We start from the raw sequence: 26347 nt of genomic DNA on the forward strand, positions 1-26347 counted from the left end.
TACATCGCCTGGAGCTCTGGTTCATTAACATTCGTTCACATGAACACTCGGGTCTAGCCTAACTCAGGCCATCATCTCGAGAAACCACATATGACATTCAGTGCATAAAATGTGCAAGGTAACCAGGTATTTAAAAAATAAATAAAATAGAATAAAAATCCAGAACGAGTCGGGTACGGGTCGGGTACCGGCAATTTCGGCATTTTTTTCTCCCGGGTACGGGTCGGGTACGGGTAGATGGAATAGATATTTTTCGGGTTTGGGTCGGGTACGGGTATTTTAAACAAACCAGACTTCGGGTTCGAGTCGGGTACGGGTTTGAAAAATCTTGATGATTCGGGTACGGGTCGGGTACGGGTAACAAATTTCCCATACCCGACCATCTCTACTATACAGCGCATTACTTCCCACGTAAGGATATTTGAAGTCGCGATTTCGATTTAGTGCTGCGACGTTAATATTTCATTCAAAATTATAAAAATGCGCGCACGAACGAAAACTAAACTTCCTTTTTTACGTGTTCACAAACAAAACTCTTGGCGTCGCGACTACGAAGTTAAGAAAGATTTTAAAGGCTGTTCGCACTTACGCGAACTCACATAAGCGATTGTTAAAATATGTGTGAGTGCCAGAGCTAAAATATTTCCTTCCCTCTTTTTCGCATGCAAGAACCGAACGAATTCGCGTTGACGGTGTTGCTGATATTTTGTTTGTTTTTGCATGCGCAAATGAAGACATGAAATATTTTTGCTTTTTTTATCACGCAGAGGTACAACAGGAAGCAAATCAGGCTAACAAAGTATGCCAATTACCTCTGGCAAATTTTGAGAGCTGAACACTGAACACATCTAAAACGATTTCTTGAATTGGTGAGTATGACGAAAAATGTTGCTTTTCTTTGTATGAACATATGTCACGTTTAATATGATGCAAAAAATTACTAGGCAGTGTAGAGAGGAGCAACCTGAACCAGTCAACATCGAACCAAGTAATGACCTGTGGGCTGCCCACGGTACTCTTGCTAGAGAAGCAGCAAGATACAAAAACATCAACCATATGGTTGGATTACCCGGGGAGTTACGGCAGTATTTGCATGGCGATTTGGCACCAAGAAATTCGAGGACAGATTCCAACGCTTTATAAAATACCGATGAAATACATGCCAGTTCTAGGAACATCCGTTCCTTCAGAAGTCTATTCAGCTAAGCCGGTCAAACGATTACAAAGCTGCTAAATCGGCTCCTAAGACCCCAACTTGAAATGTTCCTAATCTAACAGTCGATAGGAGAGGATGCATGGTTCTACTGACGGCTCCTACCCACGTCACAGGGTGTCTAGGGATATTCATTGTCATTCGAATGTTTAGCAATTTTGAAATAAATGTTTCTTTTCTCGCTTTTCAAATGTTAACAAGTAAATTTATATGGTGGTTCCTATTTATTGACTCGTTTGCCTAATGTTTAGGATATAGGATTCGATCACTTGAATCTAGTGTAAAGTTTTTCGTACAGCAAAATCACTTGCAAACGAATGCACAATTGCAAAACTGAAAAATTAAATGAATCGGAAAAATACTTTCTTGAAGATTCATAAAGAATTGGGCTAATTGTATTAATAAATATATTAAATAATGTGATTTCAAACCGAATAGCCAAAAAGTGTCTTGAAGAAAGTTTTAATATGTTGTAAAATTGTACAATATTTTTTGCTGCAAAAAGCAAAGTTTAGGTGATACACTATTTAACACAGAATTTGCAGTAGAGATTCGATCATAGGCTTGTTCGATGAACCAACTTCGTACATCGAAATCAAGAGGTAGGCCACAGAATATTTCTACAGCTTTCTGCCAGATTTGTCAGTAAAATCTAGAGATCAAGTTCATTGGTAACTGACTGTTGGTCAGCACTAACAATTTATTCTTGAACGCAGGGCTCACGCAATCAAAAAGTAGGAGGGTGGTATTCAAGACACGACCGCATGACGTTGACTACCGTATTCTTAAAAAAAAAAAAATATTCCATTGAAGCAAATAGTAGAGGGAATTGCAACGCTTCTTTTACAAAACTTCCGTAACAAAATTTCGAGGCTCCAAAGGTACCAGTTTCCGATTATTCTCGTCCAGAATTCCAGCCATTTTAGTATTTTGCAGTAGCCATTTATTACTAACAGCCACCAGCATAACGGGTGAAACCGGCACGAGATGACCGGTACTATTTTGTCTTTCCTGCTTTCAGCTGCTAACACCTAGCGCTGTCGTGAAATTAACATCAACATAAACATGCATTTTTGCAAGGTTTTTTTTTCCGCTAGCAACAGCAATTGTAAAACATAAAATTCAACTAACCGCTTCTATTATAAAACTGCGAGGCACCAAAAGGTGCCAGTTGCCGATTTCTTGTTTACTGGTTTCCGTCCAGAATATCAGCCATTTTAGTATTTTGCAGTAGCCACCAGCATTACGGGTCAAACCGGCACGAGATGACCGGTACTATTTTGTTTTTCCTCCTTTTAGCTGCAAACATCGAGCGTCCGTATGTATTCGGTACGGTTTAATAATGAAACTGATGGGGTGAAACGTTCGAACGATACGTTTTATACCAAGGCTTCGTCAGATAATTAGAAAGAAGGAGGGGCTACATAGATGATGGAATGGTAGAGACAAATGTTTCTTGAAAGCTGCGCCGGCCGCTGTCGTAATATTAACACCAACACAAACATGCATTTTTGCAAGGTTTTTTCCGCTAGCAGCAGCATTTGGTAAAACAGAAAATTCAATTAGCCGCTTCTGTACCAAAATTTCGAGGCACCAAAAGGTGCCATTTGCCGATTATAGTTTCTTGGTTAGTCCGTCCAGAATTCCAGCCATTTAAGTGTTTTGCAGTAGCCATTTACTACTAAAGCCACCAGCATTACGAGTGAAACCGGCACGAGATGACCGGTACTATTTTGTATTTCCTCCTTTCAGCTGCTATCACCTAGCGTCCGCATGTCACTGGTGCGGTTTTGGAATCAGAATCAGCCGCTGTCGTAAAATTAACACCAACAAAAAGATGCATATTTGCAAGGTTTTTTCCCCTAGCAGCAGCATAAACATCGGAAACAGAAAGTGACAACAACAATAACAACAAAGTCAGATCGATTGTATCCGTTAGTGTCGACTGTGCTTGGGAAGAGAGGTAGTGATTGGCTGCGCGGTATGATTTAGACAATCGATATTAATTACCAATTTTTCAATAGTGTATCTCAAACAATAGTTTGTTTTTGTTACATAAATTTAACCGTAAAAGAATTTCTGATCGATTGATGCCAAAATCTCGAAAACCTGATTATAGATGACTGCAAAATAAGCGCCCAAAACCTGACCACTTTTCTCTGGTTTTCCCTGGTTGAATTACTAGATTTTCAAATTCAGGGGCCTAACTTCGATATAGACGTTAGTCAACGTCAATAATCGATTACCTCGTTTAATCGAATATCTCGTGTCAGCTAATCAAGTCCAATTAGCGGGCACGAACAAAATTATCGATTGACAATTAATCGATTAGTTGAAAAAATCGGACATTACTACAACGGAAGTGTGTCGTTCATAACGCATTTGGTGCTCTAGCGAATGTTCAATGTATTGGACGGTTCAAAATTAAAACTTATTTGAAGTATTAACCGGTGCTAGTATTGCCATGATGATTCGTACTGGTATTGGTAATGCTACTAATACTGATGAATTTGGTACTGACTAGGTTAACGCAAATATGAACTGATCGATTCACTATCATGAATCCCGTTATTCATAAACATCATCGAATCAATAACAATCAAAAAGACATTGGATTTGCTCCAAACATTTTGCATATAACGACGATTCTGGTCTTATTTTTTTCTTTAGGGGGGGGATTTGTTAGTAGCTTAAGTATTTATGATATATTTCAGTAAATAATGAGTATGTGTGTCCAATCACAAATGGTGACTTCTCAACACTGTTAGAAACTTGTAATTTTAATTGTTAGGATTTGTTTGCTTTCGCAATTAGGACTTATCATTCGTAGGGATTTAAACCTACTTGTCAGAAAAGGGGAAGTAAACTTACAACTAACCTAATTGCTAACTTATTGGCTATAAAGAGAGCTTATCGTAGCAATTGGGGATTGCAACGATTTTTGTCGAAAATTGTTAATAGTTTTATTTGACATAGCTTCTAATGGTTCAACACCAGTAAGTCTATGTAATTCGAGTGTACCAAACCAAGGAGGACGCTTCAAAATCATTTTCAGAATTTTATTCTGAATCCTTTGGAGCGTTTTCTTCCTTGTTGAACAGCAACTTGACCAGATCGGTACAGCATAAAGCATTGCTGGTCTGAAAATTTGTTTGTAAATCAAAAGTTTGTTCTTTAAACAAAGTTTAGAATTCCTGTTAATGAGAGGATATAAACATCTCGTATATTTGATGTACTTGGCTTGTATACTCTCAATGTGCTCTTTGAAAATAAGTTTTTTATCATAAATTAGTCCCAAGTACTTAAGAGGAGAGTTGGCAGCACTGTCAACTGTTAGTTCGTGTTGAGTTTGCTCTCTGTTTATTTAACCTTTTCTCATAGTTTTCAACTGAATATATTAGTGCCTGCTGAATCAAACGAAAAATCTTTGTGTCCTGTGGCGAAAACCGTAAATTTAATCCTATAGAAGTGTAAATAAATAGCGCATTTTGTAAAATTTGTTTCGTGCCGGATAGCTATAGTGTTTTTCGTGCGACCTGCCAGAAAATCTAATATCATGGCTACCCAGAGTGGTTACTAGTAACACGTTATAGTTGGAGAAAAATTTTAATATTTGGAACAATGTTGAGGTGTTACGAAATGCCTGCCAAGTGATATTGTTTATCAGGGAATCCATTAAAATCGTAGAAAGCGGCTGTTGCATACTTGTGGAGAACCTCACAACGCTTATCTGTGTATATGTGGCGTAGAAAAAAAATTCCGAATACGCAGTGAAAAATGGTACTGGTCGACATGGAAGAATAGACTTGTTTTTAAATAGTTGAAATCAGATAAGTAACCGCTTTCTTTGAATTTCATATAATCATCATTTAGGAACATATAAATGCCGTAAAACGGCAAGTTTAGTTTCCGCTTTTCTTATCGCTTAAGTTGAATTTGATAAATAAGCAAGTGAGCGAGCAATGCAAACAGCATAGCCTTTTCCAACACCGTTATCTCTCACAGAAACATTTACGGGATACGAATCTTATAAGAATCCCGTACAATAATGGAATTGTGTCAGTCTCGTTTAATCGTGATTTCATTTTTGCAGCAGCCTTATGCAAAAGCCTGCCGGGGGAGGCCACTTAACATTTGAAACCAGAATTTTTTTTAATGTCCAAGATGGAAATCAACATGACTGTTCTACATATTTTATTTTAAGTTCGTGATATCAACGAATGCATAAGGTTATTAACTGCTTCGGAAATCGCTTATCATAAAATTATGATTTATCTAGCTTTTGGAAAAATGTTGGTGTATGTTCGAAAAATTAGATCATATGGGTCGGCATGTTACAAATCCATGACGACTGTAATTTGATTTGTTTGATATTTTGCGACACAAGTATCTGATCGCAGGATTTTCTTTTGTTTTAAACGCTCATCTTCTACCCGTTTAAAAACTGTAGCACAAGAACGAAACGGAATTGAATACTACTGTGGTATAGCAAAATTCCCAGAAGTTGCATTAACACATTTTTGGGAGATAGATATTTCAGAAGATGATTGTCGTTGTATTTAATGAACAAGCGACTGGTTCGACTATTTCTATGGTTTTATTTTCTAATAATAATGTTCTGGTTTTTGTTTCAAAAATTTTACGCATAAACGTAATACGACCTCTATTACATTCAATATCTTATGAGCATTGCAATACGATTGTAGATTGTTTATTTTGCGGTTTTGATATATTGGTCAAATGTTTTGACCTAAATTGAACTTAAACCGGTTTATTATGCTATGCATTCACTCTGTCTTTTTATTTATGACTTCTCTAGCTTTTGAATATTGTTCCTCTTGCTCTCATGCAAATTTTCGACAATAATGTTAAATTTCAAAGATGACAGGTTTGAAACGATGAAATAATTTGATTGCTTTGGCATTTTGCAAATAGATTAGAAATGTTATATTGTTACTCATGCGTATACGCTTTTTATCTAATTTTTGCGCTTTGAATGCATGAATGCTGCCGAATTTTGAATTCAATAGGAATATTTTATCTTGCGATAGCCGGTTATCGTAGTACATATAAATAATAATATCAGACTAGCATATTGTTCACGCGAAAAATCTCGGTTTTTTTTTATCAATCTAGGTTAAAATAGTTGGATTGAAAAAAAAAACATCGCGAAAACTGATTCATTGTTATACGGTAGGTGAGCAATGGTTATATTGCATAAACACAATGGTACCAATTATGGTACTACTACATTTAAACTGCTTAGGGCATAACTGGTTCACGTCATAACTGGTACTTTTTTTAGGTATTGCCATGACTGGTGCGCTTCCCCTACGTGTGTTCGGCGCGCGGCACGGTTGACGAGATAATACTATGAATTCGTCCTTCGCGATCTATCGATCTGTTAGGCAGAAAGCTTCAGGTGACTGAGTCTATAGAGACTTCACGTCTATATGCTTCACGAAATCGTATCGTCCACAGTTAGATTAACACCGCTCAATAGTAATCGGTATGAGTTTATCTAAATTTAGCCAGAGGTCCGGTATCCTCGCGTGCAGTTCGTTTTTACGGTAACATCATCAAATTGAATTAGTTTGTTATGTTATGATTTTTACAGCCGATATAATGATCTCGTAGGCGCGATATTTGATTTTGCAGCGGATATAATTACATCGTGGGCGCGATATTTGTTATCATGAACCCGATGCTCGAACCCAGCTTATCGTTTACCATAACGAACCCTGCTGCAAACCCTGCCCTTTCTCCAGCATCCCAGTGATTTCTCGTGGAAGTGCAGAGGTGTTTTCGGCTTCCAATAAAGCGAGTATCACGTCAACATATTCCTATACACACTCCTTTTTTGACCTGCATTCGGATGCGGCCGGCGCTGGTATTGCCTAAAAAACAGATTAAGGTCACCAGTTTTTACACATTGAGGATGAATGTTAATCCCAAGCATCATCCATTGGTTCTCTGTGTAATTACTGATCTGGCAATAACGGAGAAGCAACCGCGGGCGGTCAATCATGCTCATGCTCATAAATTAGTCCCAAGTACTTAACCTTGTCAGACCAACGTAAAATAACCCCATTCATCTTGACAACGTGATTATTGTTTGGCTTGAGGAAAGAAGCCCTAGGCTTATGCGAAAAAATTATCATTTGAGTTTTAGAAGCATTGGGAGAGATTTTCCACTTTTGCAAGTAGGAAGAAAAAATATCTAAACTTTTCTGCAATCGACTGCATATGACACGATGACTTTTTCCTTTTACGGAAATGCTTGTGTCATCGCAGAACAATGACTTTGTGCATCCCGGAGGCAAATCAGGAAGATCTGAAGTGAATATGTTGTACAGGACTGGACCCAAGACTGAACCTTGAGGCACACCTGCTCTGACAGGAAATCTATCAGATTTTGAATTCTGATAGACAACCTGCAGAGTTCGATCAGTAAGATAATTTTTTAAAATTTTGATTAGGAAAATTGGAAAATTAAAAGTTTGCAATTTCGCAATCAAACCTTTATGCCAAACACTGTGATTCTGGTTTTATTCATATGCATTCGGTTCTACGTTACTGGCACCAGCGTCAGTAAATTCTGTTGCAACGAGGCTCGCTGTTGGCTGTTTCGGTTGCTGACGGTGATTAGGGATGCATCAGCTTTTGATACGCACCGACTCACAAAAGTAACTAGCGGTTTTTTGAGCGCCCAAAATTGATCGTTTGCCCAAAACCGAAGTCTACCGAAACACTACGATTTTGCGTGTATTATCAGCGTTGCCACTAAGTTTTGAATAAAATTTGGCAAAACGAAAATAAAAAGTCTGGCAAAAATCTGTCACTCATTTTTGGATAAAATTCCTGGCAGAATTGAAAGTGATGACCTTTTTTTTTGCTCTCGCCGGGTGTAGGTAGGCATTAATGACCTTTTTGCGAGACGTTCGGATGAAATCTGGCAAATATCTGGCTCATTTACAAATATCTGACAGATTCTGAGGTTTATCTGTTTGTCTGGCGCGCAAACAGAAATCTGGCAAAATCCAGATTAATTGGCACAATGGCAACGCTGTGTATTATACATATTCTGATTTCAATCTCTGTCAATGTATTCATTACGCAACGGTTGCGTTATCCTTTTGACACACTTGTTGTGTAAAAGCCAGAGCATTTAATGTGCGTTTTGAGAGGACACATCGGATGATATAAGCTTGAACTTTTGCGTGTATTTATTTGTATTCGCATGCAGAGTAGGCTAGGGAAATTTCATTTCCCCTACCGCGCTGTTAGGTCGGCTGAAAATGGGACGGAAATATTTACCGGCTACGTTTGTTTGTCAAGGTTATGTTTTTTTATTCTAAAATAATGCACAACATAATTGAATTTACTAGATTTATTAATTATTAGAGAAAATCTGTCACTACAGGCTGCTATCTCCTTGATTCATGAGATGGCCAGAGGTGGAGTTATTCAAATCAACGGCAACCGAAATGATGGTCTGTCTCCTCAAACAGATGTTCTCTACGTGTAACATTTCCAAAACAATTGTGCCCGACAGCGGATCACAGTTTATAAGCTACAACTTTAAGAAGCTCTGCGAGTTTTTGCAGCCGCCATATTCATACGGCTTCATCCTTATGTCGAATTCGTTTTCACGGCAGGACTATCCCGTCCCGGACTACGCTTTGCAGCTGAAAAAAAAAAACACTTTCCGAGCAGTTGCAATGGTGTGCGTAATACCAGAGGTAACTGTCACTTTTGTTTTGGTCATTATCGCCATTGTCTTTTATCGCATTTGTGCTACTGTACGAAAAATTTGCCAATTTACTGAAAAATGACAAAATAACAAAATAAAATAAATAAAATTCAACCTGATGTTTGACACGCGAAGGACCATAATCAAAGCAAACCGATTTTGACACATTTTTTTTTGATTTTGACACATAATGTGTTGGTGTCTTCAAAACTGCACTCTGTTTCTTGCGCGGACTGTCCGGGACAGAAAAAGGGTAGTCCGGGATAGTCCGGAAAATGTAAAAAAAAAAAAACAGTGATAGGACAAAGTGTAGTCCGCGGGGTAGCTACACCGCAAAAACGAAAACGACATTAGTCGAATGGTTTGGCCGAACATGAATGAACGGATGAAGAACAATAACCCCTCAATGCTTCTGAATAACTTTCACACGATAGAAAAAGTAGGAGGGTGGTATTCAAGACACGACCGCATGACGTTGACTACCGTATTCTTAAAAAAAAAAAAATATTCCATTGAAGCAAATAGTAGAGGGAATTGCAACGCTTCTTTTACAAAACTTCCGTAACAAAATTTCGAGGCTCCAAAGGTACCAGTTTCCGATTATTCTCGTCCAGAATTCCAGCCATTTTAGTATTTTGCAGTAGCCATTTATTACTAACAGCCACCAGCATAACGGGTGAAACCGGCACGAGATGACCGGTACTATTTTGTCTTTCCTGCTTTCAGCTGCTAACACCTAGCGCTGTCGTGAAATTAACATCAACATAAACATGCATTTTTGCAAGGTTTTTTTTTCCGCTAGCAACAGCAATTGTAAAACATAAAATTCAACTAACCGCTTCTATTATAAAACTGCGAGGCACCAAAAGGTGCCAGTTGCCGATTTCTTGTTTACTGGTTTCCGTCCAGAATATCAGCCATTTTAGTATTTTGCAGTAGCCACCAGCATTACGGGTCAAACCGGCACGAGATGACCGGTACTATTTTGTTTTTCCTCCTTTTAGCTGCTAACATCGAGCGTCCGTATGTATTCGGTACGGTTTAATAATGAAACTGATGGGGTGAAACGTTCGAACGATACGTTTTATACCAAGGCTTCGTCAGATAATTAGAAAGAAGGAGGGGCTACATAGATGATGGAATGGTAGAGACAAATGTTTCTTGAAAGCTGCGCCGGCCGCTGTCGTAATATTAACACCAACACAAACATGCATTTTTGCAAGGTTTTTTCCGCTAGCAGCAGCATTTGGTAAAACAGAAAATTCAATTAGCCGCTTCTGTACCAAAATTTCGAGGCACCAAAAGGTGCCATTTGCCGATTATAGTTTCTTGGTTAGTCCGTCCAGAATTCCAGCCATTTAAGTGTTTTGCAGTAGCCATTTACTACTAAAGCCACCAGCATTACGAGTGAAACCGGCACGAGATGACCGGTACTATTTTGTATTTCCTCCTTTCAGCTGCTATCACCTAGCGTCCGCATGTCACTGGTGCGGTTTTGGAATCAGAATCAGCCGCTGTCGTAAAATTAACACCAACAAAAAGATGCATATTTGCAAGGTTTTTTCCCCTAGCAGCAGCATAAACATCGGAAACAGAAAGTGACAACAACAATAACAACAAAGTCAGATCGATTGTATCCGTTAGTGTCGACTGTGCTTGGGAAGAGAGGTAGTGATTGGCTGCGCGGTATGATTTAGACAATCGATATTAATTACCAATTTTTCAATAGTGTATCTCAAACAATAGTTTGTTTTTGTTACATAAATTTAACCGTAAAAGAATTTCTGATCGATTGATGCCAAAATCTCGAAAACCTGATTATAGATGACTGCAAAATAAGCGCCCAAAACCTGACCACTTTTCTCTGGTTTTCCCTGGTTGAATTACTAGATTTTCAAATTCAGGGGCCTAACTTCGATATAGACGTTAGTCAACGTCAAAAAATACCCCATTGTGGAACGTATCATCCTGCCCAGCAACTCCTATCCCTACGAGTAACCAGTAGCCCGTCGCACATAGGAGTAAACACATTTAAAACCTGATCAAAAGTGAAAAATTCAAAATAAATCAACTTTGTATTGTAGTGTTTCATTTTGAAGTGTGATGCATTCTTGATCACTTGACAGCTCATCAACATCCAAAAATTATGTTTACGGTCTTAACAAGAGGTTTGAACTGACCGCAATTCAACAGTTTTTTGTGCATGATAATGACGCTTCGATACCGTGAGCTAAAACATAACACTCCGAAGATAAACAAGTGATTTTTAAATTAAACAACGATGGAGTTTGTTAAAGAAGGTTAATCGAACAGAAATGTATACTTAGCATGTATGCTAGTCTCTCCAAATACCCAGGTGTTTGTCAAAATCAATATAATGAAATCCAAAATATTTGTTTTTATAAGTTAACTCAAAATAGGATAAGTTATGTTTCCAGCAAAATCCGGTTGAACGGCTTATATTACGTGTGATATTTTTGGTTATAATGGTGAAGAAAAACCTTCCGGATGCTTCCGGTTTCGTGTTTTATCGCTATGTGAAAATTACCAAAAAATTCTTAGTTTTTCGCTTCTTGGATAGTTGTAGCCTTGGTTACTAAATGAAACTTCATCAAACTACTGAAATGTGTACTGAAAATATGATACGTTTTCAGTGCAAATTTTTTTTAAAATGATTATGATCAGGTTTGATGTTCTAAGTGTTCCACTGTGCGTCGGTGTACTAAAGGAAAGGGAGAAAGGAGACCAAACCCCTGTTTCCTAGGTTAGGGGCGGCTCACAACAGTGTCTGACCCGAAGCGGGAGGCTGAGTAAAGAAACGCGTTGTCTCAAACACCCTAACCAACATGGTAGCCCCATCACGAATTTTGAACCCCGCAAATTCGGCATCGTGGCTCTGTAGTAGATCTGTCGTGAAGGTGAGATGTTGTGGAAAGTCCGTGGTGGCAACCAACGAACTGGGAACGGGTTTTTGTGTAATGGGCAGAATGCAGGATCGCGTGATCACCTGGAAACTGGCCTCACAGTGACACGAACAACAACGGCCAACGATGCATCAACTTCGCACCTTCCCGAAGCCTGATGATTAGAAGCACCGTTTTTCTACGCAAAGGTATTCACAAAGATCGCTTGACCACCGAACAACAAATCAAATTGACCATATTGTCATTGACGGCCGGTTTTCTAGTAGCAGTACATGTGCGCTCAAAATAATCTACGGTATTTCGCACACGGCAAAACGGTCCTCTTTGGCCAAAGATCCGGCAGTTGCATAACCCGGAGGCTGCCGAGAGTTGCGCGCGCTTACTTGACGAGGCACTTTCTTCCACAAAAGAACTATGTGCTTCGACTTTCGACGATAGATGGGGCAAGCTACGTTGTAGCCTGACACTATAAGGGTACCACAATCCCCAATTTCTAACGACTTACCAACTGACCCGGAAAAAAATGGTGTTTTGAAAAATAGAAATAAATACTAGTGTTTAGTGGTTGTTACATCAAGGCAACTAGTGAAAAGTTGTCCTTGACATCGGAGTGGAAAATTTGATTATTCTTTGTCCAACCTCGAATATAAATAGATATTCTCTAGTAAAAACTCTTAAGTTCATTTAAACATTTGGACATATCATTTTGGCGACGAGGATTTCAGGAATTTACGGACATGGCAGAAGATAGAGTTGATCAGCAGCCGCAACCGGGAATTCAAGATATGAATCTCAAGATAGCCCAAATTTTTCAGCAGATGGCGGCCTAGCAGCAGCAGCCTCAGTATCAGCAGATTTTGGAGTCCCTCTCATCGAACATCGCCGAGTTTGTCTTCGACGAAGAAAACGGAGTTACGTTCGGTCGCTTTAACCGCTACCAGGACCTCTTCGAGAACGATGTAGGCCAGCTGAATGATGCGGCGACGGTACGTCTACTTCTCCGGAAGCTGGACACCCATTCGCACAGCCGTTATCTCAACTACATCCTGCCAAAGCTTCCCAAGGACGTGAAGTTTGAAGACACAGTCAAGATTCTCAATAAAATCCTCGGGCATCAAACGTCAACATAGTGAAATGCGAATCTGAAGATATTATCAGCTACGGCGGCAACGTCAATCGAGCTTGTGGCAGCAACGGCCCTGCCCCCCTCTGGCTACGCCTATGAACAAATGATTTCCCACACAAGTACTGCATACGATACTGACCATATACAAAGCACTTAAGAAATCCTACCAAGTCAGTCAAATTCCTAAAACCCATGTCTCCTCAATAATTCAAAATTACCACACATTGGGTTCTCATGCACACAAACAAACGAAGAACCTTTTTTATCCCATCTATTTTTGTCATCTTTCAGTTGTTGAACAACCTAATCCTGGAAAAGAATGCGATATGTTTTCTTCCAAGAATAAAAAGACCCAATGAGATTCTAAAGATTTCCGCGCTAATAATCGGAATGTAAAAGTTTAATAACTTACTTGCTGCTCTAAAATGCATCGTTATTTTGCTTGTAATAATAAACAACAGTATCACCTAGTGTATTTAGATTTTAAAGTAGAGTGGATTTTTGTTGGTGTTGCTTTGTTCGTACGCGCACGAGACGGTTGGGGAAAAGTGTAGACTGTAGAATGTATTTTTTAAATACCGGAGTGTAACAATTAGTAACTGCACATGCATACTGTATTTGTTGCTGTTGGCTGCTCGCTACATTGCGCCTCTTTTGTTCTAAACGACCCTCCATTGGAGCACGCTGGTATCCAATCCACCAGCCGAAAGCAGCCGGACGCCATCGTGCATAAATTTAACGGCTGTTACGTGACTGCTGTGACCTCGGTATGCATGGGACAGACACTGCAAGTGGAAAATTGATGTTCTATTAGTAGCTACATTTACTTTTGAATAGACGAACGAAACTGACCTTTGGTTGCGAAGCTGGATAGGTAAAGAGACGAATCTTGCCGGTATCGTCAGCGGTGACCAGAAATTGTTCGCCACCGTCCTTGCACACACTGTTGATGTCCGTTCCGTCGAAGTTCTCCGGCCAGATGCCGACCGTTTCGAAGCACACCGTACAGGACTGGGTGGCCCACTCGAGATTCCGTACCGTGCCGTGGTTCGTGATTTGGCGACAAAGCGTTGGGTTCCCTTGAAATGTAAATAACAGGTTAAAAAGTTACTTGAAATATCGACACGAAAAAAACTCACAGTAGAGTAGCTCGTAATCTCCGGAATTTGTCCTCAACACTTGACTATCTTTTGACCAATCCATGTGGGAAACGAAGCTCGAATGACCCTGCAAAAAAGACAATTTTAGAATAACCTTACCGGACCATCATTCAAGCTGGGACTTACGGTGCACTTTCCAATTTTGGAAAATCGATGCGATACTTTTGTGCACTGGTAAATGTAGATGTAACTATCCTTCGATCCAAGTGCAAGCAGGTTCCCGTCCGGGGAAAACTTGATTGTCTGGATGACATCCTGCCCGTCCTGGTACACCGCAAGCAGTTCCCGTGTGAAGGTATCGAACACCATCCATCGGCCACTGACTCCTCCGACGATGATAACATCACCGGTGTTCGAAAATTGCACCGATTGAATCGGTTCTCCAATATCTTTGCTCCACACGACGGAATGTGAAAGAGAATCCCACAGCTGCAGCAACCGATCGCGTCCACCAGTGACAAACTGTGCAACTTGTGGATGGGATGCAAGCGACCACAACAGATCCGTGTGACCCATCACGATAGGCACAAGACCAAGGGTGAAATCACCCGATAGAATGCAGTTTTTAGTGGTTCCGATCAGTAGCTGGGATCCTTTACCTTGCGCAACCACCCGCACCGCACCGAAGTGCGGCTCGACCAATTGTTCCGCCTTCAGTCGCATCAGATCATCTAGCAAAACCAATCGGCCATCCTTTCCACCCGAAACAAAGCCTCCGTTGCGTAACGAACAGATCGAAAATACTGATCCTTCGTGAACTTTCTTCAGGAAGCGACTGATGATGTTCGTTCCGCGTGCCCAAATCGAAATATTTCCATTCGAATCTCCCGTCACGACATCCCCAGTCGGAGTGAACGAAATTGCCGTTACGTATTTCGGTTTCTCACGATTCTCGAAAACACCCATCCTTTTGTACAGCATCCCATTGTGATCCAGCGACCAGAAGGCGATGTGATTTTTGCCGATTGTAATTATCTGACCCTTATCCAGTGGATGAAACTCGACAGCCACAATCGTATCAACGGAACACTTGGTTTCCGTTATCCGCTTGCCGTTTTCCTTCTTCTGCCAGTCCCAGATCGAAATGATCTTATCCGGGGAGTCGTCGATCGCTGCCAGAATCGTGCCACTGTCCGCACGGCTGAACGACAAGCAATTGATCGCACCGGTAAACTCACCCATTCCGATCACGTTCTGCGTCACCAGTGAAACCGAATTCCACACCCGTATGTGGGGCCACGTTTCGCGTCCCTCGTGTCCTCCGCATTGGCCGGTCGCTACCAGTAACTTGTTCGGATGCACGGCCAAACTTTTCACATCGTCCGTGTGGCTTACGTAGTGTCGCTGGGACTGTTCATCCATGTTGTACAGAATGACGACGGCTGCCACGAAATACACCATCTCCCCGGTCGGCAGCTGGTACAGATTTGAACGACAGTCCTTACCCCGATAGCCATAGACCCAGTCCAGTCGAAGCCGCCGATTCGGGGTTGGTTGAACTTTTGTTGTTTCGTACGTGCTGATTTGAGCCTCCGGCAGGTGCAGCACGATCGGCCGCCCGCTGATGTACAGCTTCAGGAAGTCGTCATCGTCCTTCCGTTGGACATAGGCATGTGTGTGGTGCTTCGAGCCTCCACCGCCGCCCAGGTTGCTGTTCAGATTTAGCAGTGATTTGGTGGAGAAGCGCGAAATGCTGTTTTTGTAGAGGAAAATAAAGAGAATGTGTTGGTTAAAATGGCTGGGTTTATTTTTAAGCTATAATAATTCTCCGAAGTTCGACTTCACGACAAGGTTTACGATTGTCTATGAGGAAATGGCTCATGAGTTAGGGTTAAAAATTTGATGAACTTATGTAAGCTTATCTAGTTCTGCGTGTGAAATTCGTCAAAAAACTCCAGTAAAACTTTCATTTAAAGATGACGCTTTTTTCGACCACACTGTTTTCTTTTCACGTTATAATTAGCATCAAAGTAGCCGTATCTGCGATAACTGGTGAGCAGATGTGAAAATTTAAAAAAGGTAGGGGGGTGGGGGCAAGACGGACAGGGTGGGTAAGATGGACATGTGACTTATTCTTAAGCTTAGCGACTTTCTTTCTGCAAAATTGTCTCGGCCAATCTATCATCAAGTTAGTTTATGGTTTTCGAACCACCATGGTGACAGGTTACATTCGTCAAATGTGCAATAAATAAACAAACTTTATAACAAAGCTACAAGTTCGAGTGCGGATGTAGTTTTTTCGTGTCAGAAAATAAGATTTTTTTCCAGTAAGTGTCGCGTTTTATTGGATGTTGATCCATTTTTCGGTTATTTGAAACTTGGCTGATCTATTCGCGAAGAGATACAGGTAAAGTATATTGTTATTGAAAAACTAAGAAAGTTTGAAAATTGTGTGTACTGGTGGGGTAAGATGGTCCACCACCAGGGTGGGTAAGACGGTCAGTGTTTATAATATTGGTTCTTCAAATTAAGGTATGCCTCGATCCTACAAAAGGACAACTACCCGTCAGACGTGGACCGAAAGTCAGCTGGCTGCTGCTAGACACGAAGTGGCCTGCGGAATTTCGGTTCTTGCTACCGCGGTAAAATACGGTATTCCAAGGACCACTTTGAAGAGGCGAATTGCATTTCCAACAATGACAATGAGTATGGGGTCTACGGAAGCCGTTTTCACTGCAGAACAGGAAAATGAATTGGTACAGCATCTCTTGGACTTAGAGAGTCGCTTCTATGGCCTAACTCAAAAGGATGTCCAAAAGCCTAGCTAGCCGAAAGAAACTTCCTTCCACATCCCTTCAACAAAGTCAAAAAAATGGCAGGGCGCGATTGGTTACTCGGCTTTCTGAAACGAAATCCAAAATTAAGCTTTCGAAAGCCTGAAGCCACGTCTTACGCGCGTGCACGAGGTTTCAACAAACAGGCAGTATATGCTTTTTATAATTTACTCGAGCAATTTCTTAAAGAAGGAAGATTTGCTCCTACCCAAATATATAATGCAGACGAGACCGGAATCAGCACAGTAAGTTCAATAGTTCAGTTCACACCTTTTTAGCTATTTTAAATGAAAATATTCTTCAAAGGTCCCTCCAAAAAAACAAAAAATTGCTGCTTTAAAAGGAAAGAAGCAAGTGGGATCGATTTCCTCTGCGGAACGTGGAGAAACTACTTCGGTGATGATGTGCAGGTCTGCAACCGGTAAATATGTTCCTCCATTCATGATCTTTCCTCGAGCTCGGATGAATGAAGCATTGAAGAGAGGTGCTCCAGCTGGGACTAAGTTTCGGTGTAATGCATCGGGATATATGACGACGGAAGTATTTCTCGATTGGTTCGACCACTTCCTGGAGTACGCTAAGCCATCAAAGGAAACACCAGTATTACTTATTATCGACGGACATAGTAGTCACACGAAGAATCTGGCTTTTGCTGAAAAGGCAAGGAACAGTTTTGTAACAGTTCTTGTATTGCCCCCCCACTGCAGTAATAAGATGCAACCTCTAGACGTTGCATTTATGGGACCATTTAAGAAGAACTTTTCCTACGCAGCAGACGCTTTCTTGCGCCAACATCCTGGGGTTGTAATTGGGCTGTACGATGTTGCAGATTTGATGGCGCAAGCTTTTGTTAAGGCTGCCAGCATTAGTGTTGCCATTTCTGGTTTCAAAGCAACCGGAATATGGCCTTGCAATCGTCACGTATTTTCGGATGAATCTTTTGCGCCGTCCGAAGTTACAGATCAACCTGAAGTACAACCTGTTGAGAATCATGATGAACCTGCAAGCTGCACGGTAGAGAAAAGTGTAGTTGAATCTTCGTTGGAAGATGGTTTAATTCCTGGCGACCAAGCTGTTAGTGACATGGAATCATCTTTCAACGTTACGCCTAAAGAAATTCTGCCGCTTCCGAAAATTTCCAGACCCCGAGGCTCGAAAAGGAAGCTCAAAACCGAAAAAGCGGTTGAGATCACATCTGACTCATACCGCCAAGAATTAGCGATAGCTGAAGCTGCAAAAGAGATAAAACTCATCAAGAAGATGAAAAGGCCAATTAAACGTGTCAAGCGAGAAATTGTTCCGGAGGATTCACTTTGCGATCAATGGGGAAATTGTTTTTCTGATTCTGTAGATGGCTCAGGATGGGGCAGATGCATCAAATGTGACATTCGGTTTCACGCGACATGCCATTACGCTGAAATTGTCTGCAATGCATGCGCCTAATTGATTGAATGGGCGTGCTACTAAGCTTTGATGAACGGAATTTGTTTTTTTTTTGTTCTGAGCTACGTCACCCGCACACTCAAAAAAAAAAGCGAATTCTGAAATCTTTTTTTTATTGTTTCAAAAAACGTAGAAAACGATTTTCAATCGTGAAACCAAATACTACGCATCAAAGTGCTTGTGTCAAACTAAAGTGTAAAGAATTAAGATCCCAAAAAATATGATGTTCTACACATACAAATTTATTGTTTCCTTAACATGTCCGTCTTGCCCCCCCTATTCATTTCTGTCATTCCATCCAGTTTTAATTCAGAAAAGAATCTACAAGCAGTCCATTTGATCTATTCCGTTCATCCGGGAGTAATCCGAGTCTAAAAATTTAGCAACGAAGAATTGAAGACTTACACCACTTTGGAACCTAACAGATAGAACGGATGGCACCGCCTGCGGAAAACAAAACCCCAAGCGATGTTGAAAATCAAGATACTGTCATGCTTATCTTTCAGCAGTGCCAGCAGATAGCGGAACAAAATGCTGGAACACTTCAACTATCCAGAAGCAACGGCCCGGACAGTGAGCATCCCCAAGTTCATCGGTGGCGTCCAAAATCCGTGAATTTTGCTACGACGCCGTGAATGGCTGTGTTCGACCGATGGCTCCAAAAATACGAAGACCATTTCCTGTAGGACGGCGTGAAATTGGACGACACAACTAAGGTCAATATATGTTACAGTAGGTATCAAAAGTACAAACTTTTTTGTGTTAAGAGATAGAGGAGTGGTGCAAAAAAATGAAACTTTGCTGAACAAACAAATTTTCCTATCTTCATTGGGTACAGAGCTACATAGTAATTTATATAAAAGTTACCTAAAAGTTAGTTTTTCGTACTTTTTTTAGTTACATTTTAAAAGAAAACGTTGTTCTAAAGAAGCATTTAGGCACACAAAACAGACATTTTGGTTAAAGACCACACATCTCCAGGACTTTTCCTCACAAAGTTATAGCACACTCTAGCTTATTTTTTCAATAACTTTAACAACGTATAAAATGAAGATTGGGTGGACGGATGGACGGAACGGAACTTATAACAGTACTCGAGCAAAACTTCGAGAAAAAGTGTGGACAACATGATTCTATTTTCCCGTTTTACCCGTTTCTTAAAATTATCGAAAAAAAATCGAAAGCTAAAATATGCTTAAACTTTGTAATGAAAAGTACTAGAGGTGTGTGGTCTTCAACAAAAATTTGTGTTTTGTATGCTCAAATGCTTCCTTAGAACAACGTTTTCTTGTAAAATGTAACTAACAAAAGTTAAGTACCGTAAAACGGGGTAACATTGATCATTTTTTTCGCTCGTTCGTGAGTATTTATATATTTTACAACTGAAATTACAGGTTTCATATTTTTAAAACCAGTACTGGCATCCTTAGAACATGAGAAGTTAGTTTTTGAAAGCCCTTCGAAAAACTTGAACATTAAAAACATTTGTGGTTGGTAAACGGCTGGGCAGTGCGTACCAGCAGTACACCCGTACTAGTTGGCATAAAATAGACCCCAGTGTGGTCCAAAGCATAATGCCCAGCAACTTCTATCCCTACCTCCACGTTGTACCGACTGGGATACGAGCAACCAAGGGAAGATCGGTGAACCGGTGGGAACTTGGTCGTATGCTGACAGGGAAGGGGGAGCTGCTCTCCTAGGAGGGCAGCTTGTCCGAGCGTCTGTTCCCCATGTTAGGGGCGGCTCAAACAGCGTCTAATCCGGAGCGGACGGCTGAATTATGAAATGCGGCGTCTCGCCAGCTACACCCAAGACGGCAGCCCCGTCGCGAGACTAGGCATCCGCAGCCCTAGTAAGGCAGCATGCCGAAACATTAAAATACTACGAACAATCAAGAATTGAATACGGACCGGAACAATTGGCAACGACCTAGGCGACGAAATAAGGACGACGATTGGAAGCTCGGTACATGGAACTGTAGATCGCTGAACGCCCCGGGTGGCGACCGGATTCTGCTGGATCAGCTAGAACCCCGCCACTTCGACATCGTTGCGCTCCAGGAGCTTTGCCGCAAAGGAGAGAAGGTACGGAGGATTTGTGGCCGCAAGGCACAGTACTACCAGAGCGGCGGCACAACCAATGCGCTGGGTACCGGTTTTATAGTGCTGGGCAGGATGCAGAGTCGTGTGATCAAGTGGCAGGCGATCAGCGACAGGTTGTGTTTGTTGAGAATACAAGGCCGGTTCTACAACTACACTATCCTCAATGTGCACTGCCCTCACGAAGGAAGACCCGATGTAGAGAAAGAAGAGTTCTACGCACAGCTGGAGAAACACTACGATAGCTGCTCGCGTAGAGACATCAAGATCGTCATCGGGGACATGAACGCGCAGATCGGTAGGGAAGAAATGTACAAGCCGGTGATCGGCCAACATAGCCTGCACACCGTGACGAACGACAACGGCCAGCGATGCGTCAACTTCGCAGCTTCCCGAGGACTGGCAGTCCGAAGTACCTTCTTTCGCCGTAAGGACATTCACAAAACCACCTGACCAACGTATAGCAAATCAAATTGACCATGTTCTCATCGACGGCCGGTTCTTCTCTGACATTACAAACGTACGTACCTATCGCGGTGCGGATATTGGCTCGGACCACTACCTAGTTGCGGTATCATTGCGCTCAAAATTGTCGACCGTATATCACGCGCGACATCGCCGAACCCCGCGGCTCAACATTAAGCAGCTCCGGAACTCCCAGGCTGCGGAGGAATACGCGCAACAGCTTGAAGCGGTGCTACCCACAGCGGAGGGGCTGGGCGCATTGCCTCTCGAAGACGGCTGGTGCAGCATTCGCACAGTTATCGTGGAGACCGCAACGGCGACACTAGGAGTGGAAGCACCGAGTGGCAGAAACGACTGGTATGACGGGGAGTGCGAGGCAGTGGTGAATGAGAAGAACCGGACCTGGGCGATATACCTGGGCAGGTCAACGAGAGAGAACAAGGCCAATTACAAACGGGCACGGAACGACATGACCACGGTTCTCAGACGAAAGAAGCGCCAGCAAGAGGTTCGTGAGCATGAGGAGCTGGAGCAGCCATACCGTGCCAGTGAAACACGGAAATTCTATGAGAAGGTAAACCAGTCCCGCAGAGGCTATGTGCCGCAAGCCGACATGTGCAACGACGCGGATGGGAACCTTCTCACGGATGCCAGCGAGGTGGTCGACAGGTGGAAGGAGTACTTCGATGGACACCTGAATGGCGAAACAGCAAACAGAAGCGGAGCAGGAACTGACCTAGGAGCACTAGCAGCGGATGACCGAGTACCAGCTCCCGATATTCACGAAGTCCTTTGTGAGATCGGGAAGCTGAAAAACAATAAAGCCGCAGGCAAAGACGGACTGCCGAGCGAGCTCTTGAAACAGGGAAAAGAGGCGCTGGCTAGAGTGCTGCACTGGGTCATTTCCAGGATTTGGGAGGAGGAAAAACTACCAGACGAGTGGATAAAGGGAGTTATCTGTCCCATTTACAAGAAGGGCGACAAGCTGGAGTGCCGCAACTACCGCGGCATCTCGCTTATCAATGCCGCCTACAAAATACTCTCACAGATCCTGTTCCACCGTCTATCACCTTTAACCAGGAGGTTCGTTGGCCAGTACCAAGCGGGTTTCATGGGAGCCCGTGCCACCACGGACCAGATCCGATAGATCTTACAGAAATGTCGCGAGTACAACGTGCCCACACATCACATCTTCATTGACTTCACGGCGGCCTATGATACAGTCGATCGAGAACAGCTATGGCAGATCATACACGACAACGGATTTCCGGATAAACTGACTCGATTGATCAGAGCTACCATGGCGCAAGTGATGTGCTTCGTGCGTGTTTCGGGGATACTCTCGAGTCCCTTTGAATCGCGCAGAGGGTTGAGACAAGGTGATGGACTTTCCTGTTTGCTGTTTAACATCGCTCTTGAGGGTGTGATCCGGAGGGCGGGCTCGACACGAGGGGCACAATTTTCACAAGGTCTGTTCAGCTTCTGGGCTTCGCGGATGACTTCAACATCATATCACGTAACTTTGCGACGGCGGAGGAAACTTACGCCCGACTGAAAGCCGAAGCTGGACAACAATCAGCCTCCCAACTCAAGTCTCGAACGAACTGCACGCGCTGCTTGGAGAGAATCCCATTGCACACCTGGCGAAAGTTTATAGGTTGCGGTGGGCCGGTCATGTCGTAAGGATGCCGGACGGCAACCCTATGAAATCACTTCTCTTCAGCAACCCTGCCGGCACCAGAAATAGAGGGGCGCAGCGTGCACGATGGCTCGACCAGATCGAAGGAGACTTGCGGGTGATGAGACGCCTGGGGAACTGGCGAAACACAGCCCAAAACCGAGCAACATGGCGACAAATTCTTGATACAGCACGAGCCACCACGGCTCTCGTCTGATTGGTAAGGGAATATTTGGTGTAACTTTGATCATTTTCAATTTTGAATACTTTTGAAACCTTTTTGAACTAAAAATGTTAGATAATGCTTTGATAACATGTTTAGAGACGCTTCCCGGATTGACATCACGTTCTCCTTAACTGCTCTTACTGCGGAGGATAGCCCTGTCCTTGCACCTAGCCACGGTATGTACTGCGAGTCATTTTTATGCCATATGTAATTTTACCTTTCGATGATTGGAAAACGTATACGTTGGTCGCGAAATGTGCCAGAAGTATTTTGTAAGTCAGCAATCGTTGTAAAATATTTGTGTTCAGAAAACGTATGTTGATCATATATGCAAGGCCTTTCCAACAACGGAAGTATCAAGCCTCTTCACGTTCTATGCTCTAGCCAAGACAACATCTTGGCGTAGGCCAGAATGATGTCTTGGCTAGAGCATAAAACTGGACTTTCTTAACAAATATAAATTAACTAACTGTAAATGTAATAAATTTGACTAAAATTTTTTCTAGTTGATTGAGAAAATTAAATAACGAATTTGGAAAACATGTCAATGAACACGAAATGTTCAATATTCACCTGGTATAAAGTGCTTTTTTGGCACTTACTGAGAGTAACAAATATAACGGCAAGTTAATTTTAAAATTTGGTCATCAAAACAAAAACAAATTTCAACCAATGCAATATTGATCAGACCTCGAATGACACAAGACTAAGAAGTTATACTCAAATTTAGCAAAAGTAATCACGGAGCAGTTTTATTTCATCTGTTAAGGCTGGTACAAATTACGAATTCTTTTTTTGTCCAAGGTTATCAAAATTAGCAAAGGGGGTGGCAAAAATAAATAACACCGAGACGAAAAAAAAAAGAAATATCTTTGATCGAAGTTTGTGTGTGAGTTATGACGTTTGTAACTTGCACTCAAATAAATGTTGAAAATTAACACTTTATTATTATTAGTAGGGTAACCGTTCCTATATTCATCTCAGTTCCTATATTCATCTCATGACGCATTTTTGATCAATTTATCGTCAAATTTTACCATATTTTCAACGTAAAACTTTCAGCCACTTGAGAAAATCGAGAAGCGAATAGATTTACGTTCAAAAATTTGTAGAAATTTGACGGTAAATTGGACAAATGAGAGAAATAAGATGAATATAGGTGCACCAAGCTGTTGGGATGAATAATGGAGCGATTCTGGCTGCATCCTGACTCTGGCTGTCACCTGACTTGTTTGTTGCTAAATTAAGCATTTATGCTGTCGGAAAACCAATGAAATGAACAAAACGGTTTGAGCTTGTTTATTCTTCCCCTTCCAATATTCAAGATTTTCGAAGGGGGGGGGGGGGGGGTGACATTAAATGAAAATAAAATTTTACATAAAATGAAAATAAAATTTGTAATGTTGCCCCGCTGATCAATGATACCCCGTTTTACGGTACAAAAAACTAACCTTCAAGTAACTTTTATATAAAACACTCTGTGCCCAATGAAAATAGGAATTTTGTTTGTTCAGCAAAGTTTCATATTTTGGCATGTTATGAAACTTTGCCAAATAAACCACTCCTCTATCTCTTAACACAAAAAGTGTGTACTTTTAATATGTGTATGAAAACCTATTGTAACATATGCTCGCCGTACTCTAATATGGGTGGAAATGGAACCTACAAGAGTTTACAATACTTCTAATTAGCTTCTAGGAAAAGTATTGACATCATGATTCACTTGCCTCTTTTTAATCTATACGTTCTTGAAGTTTTTGAAAAAATAAGCTAAAATGTGAAATAACTTTGTAAGGAAAATGTGTGTTTTGTCCGCCCCAATAATTCCTGTGAACAACACTTTAGCGTGAGATGCAACTAACAAAAATTAAGTCCAAAAAACTAAATTTTAAGTAAGTACCATAGAACATTCTTTATAACTTTATGACTTGAAGTTTCAAAGTTTCATATTTTTGATTCCTCTATCTCTTAACACAAAAAAGTTATTTTTTTTATTTTTAGTATAGTAAACTTTTCATATTTTTTTTTTTATTCTCGCTTATTTTGCCACTGTTGTGGCCAATCACCGACGCCCAGGGAGGCGACTCCACACCCAGGACCCTAACTCACGACCCGTTTATTAACGGACCGGCGCCAACGGCTTTACTTCCTCATGCGATGGAAGGCGTGATCCTAGGAATTTTTCGCCTCAGAAAATCTCCCGGTGTCGGCTAGGATTGAATCTAGACCAGTTGGGTTGGTTGTGAGTGGATCACGCCACCTCACAACCATCGACACCTATGTCGGCGGTGGGATTCGAACCCAGGCGTCGAGCGTGGTTGGCGGAGACGTTACCAACCACACTAGGCCCCCGCTCGCAATCAGATTTTGATTTAAAGTCAGAAATGCACCAAAAAACATAAAAAAAATTAGTTATAATATAAAAGTAATAAATTCAATTTTTCAAATAGATTTTTGTTGAAAATTCGGAAATTTAGAACGCGGATTCAGAAAACACAAAACAAGCTTCTTATTTAGCTCAAAAAGGCAAAAATTGTTTCTAAGTAGCAGTAAAATTGTATTGAAGCCTGAAAGAAACTACAACATCAATGTAAAATCAATTTCGAAACTGGATCTAGAAAAGTGTGTGCAAAAATTTATTCTCAAACAAATTTGAAATTGCCAGAAACGGCTATCATTGCAGTTTCAGGCAAGACGAAAAACTATCTCGATTCGGGGTCAAAAAAATGTGCTCTAATTATTTTGAGAACTCTGAAAAATAACTAGAATGTTTTCTCTCATACACTAAAAATGACTATGAAAAAGTTATCAGAAAACAAGAGAAAAAAATTAAATAATTTTTAAAGTCAATTCAATTTAAAATTAAGTTTTAGAAGAGAAAATGCTGTCAGAAATGGGGAATTTTGTTAAAAAATTCTATATTTCATTTTTAAATAAGCACTTTGAATAAGGCCAAAATCCGTAATAAAGCTTAAAAACAATTGATGAAATTTCTCAAGGCTTGAAATGATAGGAAATGATTTGCAGTTGCATTCCTCAGCCATGAAAATTCGAAAAATCAACAGCAAATAGATGTTGGCCGAAGTAGTTAGCCTTTTGAGAGTTTTAAATGAAATAATAATACATATTAAAATCCAAATTCTATCACAAATTAATTTTGTCAATGAATGAACGTGGTTGAACTTTTATATTTATGCGTTTTAAAACCGGGAAAAACACCAATTTCTAACCGGGAAAACCGGGGAAAAACCGGGAATTTGAAATTGGAAATCTGCTGGCAACCCTGTAAACGCGAAAAGCGGCGTGAACCGTTTCGCCCGGCCGTAGGTTTATGTGCAGCCGTAAGTAGAGCTGTGTAAAAGTATTCTACTTCAACCTCGCGGTCGTGGCTTTGCCTAAACCCTCCTGTGATTTTTAATATTTTTCTGTTCTGTTCTGTTAAAAATCTGAATTCATCCTGCCTGTTACTTTGACATCGGAGTAGCA

General features: G+C 41.2%; 2 protein-coding genes across 6 annotated transcripts in view; one reads left to right on the forward strand and one right to left on the reverse strand.

The window, feature by feature from the left end:
* The window catches only part of LOC129724635 (neuroglobin-like), a 397507-nt gene that overhangs the window by 5429 nt on the left and 365731 nt on the right, over nucleotides 1–26347 (forward strand). The gene's annotated exons all lie outside the window — the stretch shown is intronic.
* LOC129724634 (echinoderm microtubule-associated protein-like 2) overlaps nucleotides 13378–26347 on the reverse strand; it is an 85829-nt gene continuing 72859 nt past the window's right edge. For all 4 annotated transcript variants that reach the window (XM_055679694.1, XM_055679693.1, XM_055679695.1 and 1 more), the window contains 4 exons: nucleotides 14303–15869; nucleotides 14156–14243; nucleotides 13869–14095; nucleotides 13378–13801 (listed from right to left, as the gene is read on the reverse strand). In XM_055679694.1, coding sequence (XP_055535669.1) covers nucleotides 13676–13801; nucleotides 13869–14095; nucleotides 14156–14243; nucleotides 14303–15869 — 2008 coding nt within the window. In that variant the 3' untranslated portion in view covers nucleotides 13378–13675. The remainder of the gene's footprint in view (nucleotides 13802–13868; nucleotides 14096–14155; nucleotides 14244–14302; nucleotides 15870–26347) is intronic.

Source organism: Wyeomyia smithii, chromosome 2 (assembly GCF_029784165.1).
Source record: "Wyeomyia smithii strain HCP4-BCI-WySm-NY-G18 chromosome 2, ASM2978416v1, whole genome shotgun sequence".
NCBI classification, from domain to species: domain Eukaryota; kingdom Metazoa; phylum Arthropoda; class Insecta; order Diptera; family Culicidae; genus Wyeomyia; species Wyeomyia smithii.